The following is a 3591-nucleotide window of genomic DNA, read 5'->3' on the forward strand; positions in this document are numbered from 1 at the left end:
TTTAGCAACGTTAAGAAGTTTGCGGGCAATTACACATTTGTTACAAAAAAATAAAAGCGGCCAATTTTATCTACTACCAAATGTGCACGTATGTATGATTTATGGGCGCTACTGGCACAGTTGCACTAACATGTCAAATTAACTGGAGTAAGAGAAGTGCAGGAGTTACTACATAGCAAACATTTTGAGAGCTCGGCTCGTGCATAGGCTTCGCCCACCTCTGTGAACTTCTCTCTCCTCAGCTGCCTCCAATCACAAGGACTATCAAAGGCTGACCAGAATCTACTTCCTGGTCACAGATCTGTCCCGCCTCTCACAAGTTCTCTGATCACTCACCGTCCATCCCCCATGGGTGCTATGGCGGCTGCTAACCCCGTTCGGAGCCTGCAGGAAGAGGCCACTTGCTGTGTCTGCTTGGGGTACTACGAGAAGCCGGTGAGCACCGCGTGTGGGCACAGCTTCTGCCGCGTCTGCATACCTGAGGGCTCAGCCTTCCCGTGCCCTCAGTGTAGGGTGCAGTGCAATCCCAGAGGCCTGAAAACTAACCGACAGCTGCTAACGATTGTGGAGATCGCCAAGCAGCTGTGCCAGACCCCAGAAGGGGCACAGGACCTATGCCAACAACACGAGGAGAAGCTCAAACTGTTCTGCAAGGTGGATGAAGCGACCATCTGTGTGGTGTGCAGCTTGTCAGCTGAGCACCGGGAGCACCCTGCAGTGCCTATCCGAGAGGCTGCCCTGGAGTATAAGGATAAGCTGGCGGATTGGCTGCCTTCTCTGAAAACCAAAAGGGAGCTGATGGTGGCGACTAAGGCGAAAACAGATGAGGAACTTAAAGCCATGAAGAAAAATATGGAAGCTGCGAAGGTGAAAACTCTGGCTGAATTTCGACAACTGCGCCAACTCCTGCGAGAGCAGGAAGACGCCACTCTCGGCAGATTGGAGGAAATGCACACTAAAATCACCAGGACTGAAAATGCAAGCACAGTTAAACGACTCCAGCACATTTCCTCCCTCGATGCCCTGATCAGAGAGGTAGAGACGAAGTGTGCGCAGCCGGCAGAAGAGCTTCTGAGGGACGTCAGAGACACCCTGACAAGGTGTGAAAATGAAACTTTTCAAGGACAGGAAATGACGACGAATGATTACAAGAGAAAGGAAAGTATAAAGGTTTTCGAAATGGAGATCAGGAAGCACAAAGTGCCTCTGACCCTGGATAAAGAAACCGCTCATCTATATCTGGTGACAATATCTGAGGATGGGAGACGTGTGAGGGGAATCCCCCGACCAGGCACCATGCCCTGTGTTCTTGGCAATCCCTTCAGATATCCCTCCGTGCTGGGGATAGAGGGGTTCTGCTCAGGGAGGCATTACTGGGAGCTGCAGTTGCTGTTGGAGGGCGGTGGGTGGTGTGTAGGGGCCGCTCGAGAGTCGGTGAACAAGTACGATGCAGGTTCAAAGTCACCCGAGCAGGGCGTCTGGGCTGTGGAGGGGTATCATGGTCACTACACGGCCCTCACATCCCCTGCCACCCCTCTGCCCCTGCGGGAGAGCCCCAGGCTGCTGGGGGTATATCTGGACTACGAAGAAGGACGGTTGTCCGTGTACAAAGCTGAGACCATGGATCACATTTACACATTCACGGGTGCCGCCTTCACAGAAAGAATCTTTCCGTATTTTCACCTCTCTCCCGGGGCAGAGCTGCGCCTTGTCTAAAACCAGCACCCTGTGTGATACGGGACAGGTTCCCGTTACAGTACAAAGCTGTCACTTTTCAAGATTGTAGCTGTTCAGACGTGTTGGCCTTTTGTATTTTGCATAATAGATATTTCTTAGACATGGAAATAAGGAATATATTTTTGATATATCTGTGAAGATAAAGGTGTAACGATAGCGGGTTATTTGGGAGGAGTGTACTGGTAAGAGCAGATTCACGCTAGAGGTGGGCGAGCCAATGGAATCCAGCGCGAGCCTGAAGCCTGGCACTGCCTCGGCTCGCGGTCCTTTTGGAACCTCTACCCGAGCTTTGAAGTGGCTCCTGCCTGCCCCCCTTTCCTCTGTCGTAGGTGTGGCGTTACAGCCAGGGCTGCCGACTTTGAAATTGAGGAACAAGGTTCGAATCTAGGGTCAGCTGAACACCCTATGGCTCGGGCTAGATCACTTCATCTTCTCCTGTCTATGAATACGTGATATGTACTGGTGCTGAGGAAAACGTTCAAGTTTGCTAGGGCATGCACAAAGAAGTAAAAACAAATCCTTAAAATAAATATAGACAGAATTGTACAAAGTGGCATTTGGGTAAATCTCAGCTTTCCCACTTAATTTGTTTGATTTTACGCAAATTAGGTATTTTGCCAAACCTCCTCTTTATTCGTTATTGCACATAAAATCACATCCAAACATGAGATTTCAGGTTACCAGTTGTGCCAAATCCTATGGCGTTTGAATTATTAACCTCAGATTGATTTGTGGGAGCAGTGCAGGCGCATCAGACAATATAGTATGTATGATGGGTGGCTTCAAATTAATTTAGAAATTATTTTTTTATTAAATTTGTTTGCAAATAAATAAAATGTGTTATTTCTGTATGGGTTTGATGGAATGCTTATTTCTGTATTTTTTGTGTATTTTTTTGCGTTTCGAATCATTAACAAACGTTAGGCCAGTGTCCCCCGGCTTCCAGTAATGACTCAGTGGGGGAGTCCCCGGCTTCCTGTAACACCTCAGTGGGGGGTCCTCTGATTCCAATAATAATTCAGTGGCGTTCAGGGTTCCAGCAATGATAAAGTGGGGGGGCCACACAAGTGAAAACGTTGGGAATCACTGCCCTACAATGTTTATATGACAACTATATGGACTCTTGGCTCACTACTGGTTCACTTTTAAAAGGTACTTTTCAGTGCAGTGCTACAATGTGACATATTCATGTCAAAGCTCTCATGTTATAGAAGTGCCATTTTTGAATTGTGAAGAGACTATCATATTTCTATCATAATGTATAATTTACATAATAAACATTTTTAGGGCTCGGCTCGAGCATGGCCTCTAATAGCTGAGCCAGACCCTTGGCTCATCTCTCCCTGTTAATTTGTTTGCTCGCCCACCCACGGCTTTTTTGGCAGTTCATAAAAATTAAAAAAATGACATAAACTATTTGTGTGGATCCACTGATCGTAGTAGAACATTTTTAATTCTGTTGTTGAGGGGGAGTGGGTGGTTGGCTAACGTGTTGCACATCTTGAAGTCATGTACCCCTCTCCACACTGAAAACTATAGTATCAAATGGCATATTCCAGTGCATAGCTGCATCTATGGTTTGTAGTTTTGTTTCTATATACATATGTCTTAACTTTTTCAAGATTTAACCTTATTGAAATAAATCTACCAAACAGTAAAATAAAAGTAACAACAGTAGATTTTCTGTCTGAACACAGACTTAACACTTGACTGACTGTCCTGGAACGGAACCTTCTGCTTTTAGCATGTAATATTCTACAATGCAAAACTGCTTGCTCAAAGGGGACTGTGCTTTGTACTTTAAACTGAGGTTAGAATATATGACGTACTACTGTGCTGTCTATTCACCTCAAT

At 46.2% G+C, this 3591-nt stretch overlaps 1 protein-coding gene across 1 annotated transcript; it reads left to right on the forward strand.

Annotated features, from left to right (window-relative positions):
• Positions 1 to 302: 302 nt before the first annotated feature.
• On the forward strand, positions 303 to 2588 carry LOC138259469 (E3 ubiquitin-protein ligase TRIM39-like). Its single transcript, XM_069207233.1, has one exon. The coding sequence runs from the start codon at positions 349 to 351 to the stop codon at positions 1714 to 1716; it is 1368 nt and encodes a 455-aa protein (XP_069063334.1). The 5' UTR covers positions 303 to 348; the 3' UTR covers positions 1717 to 2588.
• The last annotated feature ends 1003 nt before the right edge of the window (positions 2589 to 3591 follow it).

This window comes from Pleurodeles waltl, chromosome 9, assembly GCF_031143425.1.
Source record: "Pleurodeles waltl isolate 20211129_DDA chromosome 9, aPleWal1.hap1.20221129, whole genome shotgun sequence".
Taxonomy (NCBI): domain Eukaryota; kingdom Metazoa; phylum Chordata; class Amphibia; order Caudata; family Salamandridae; genus Pleurodeles; species Pleurodeles waltl.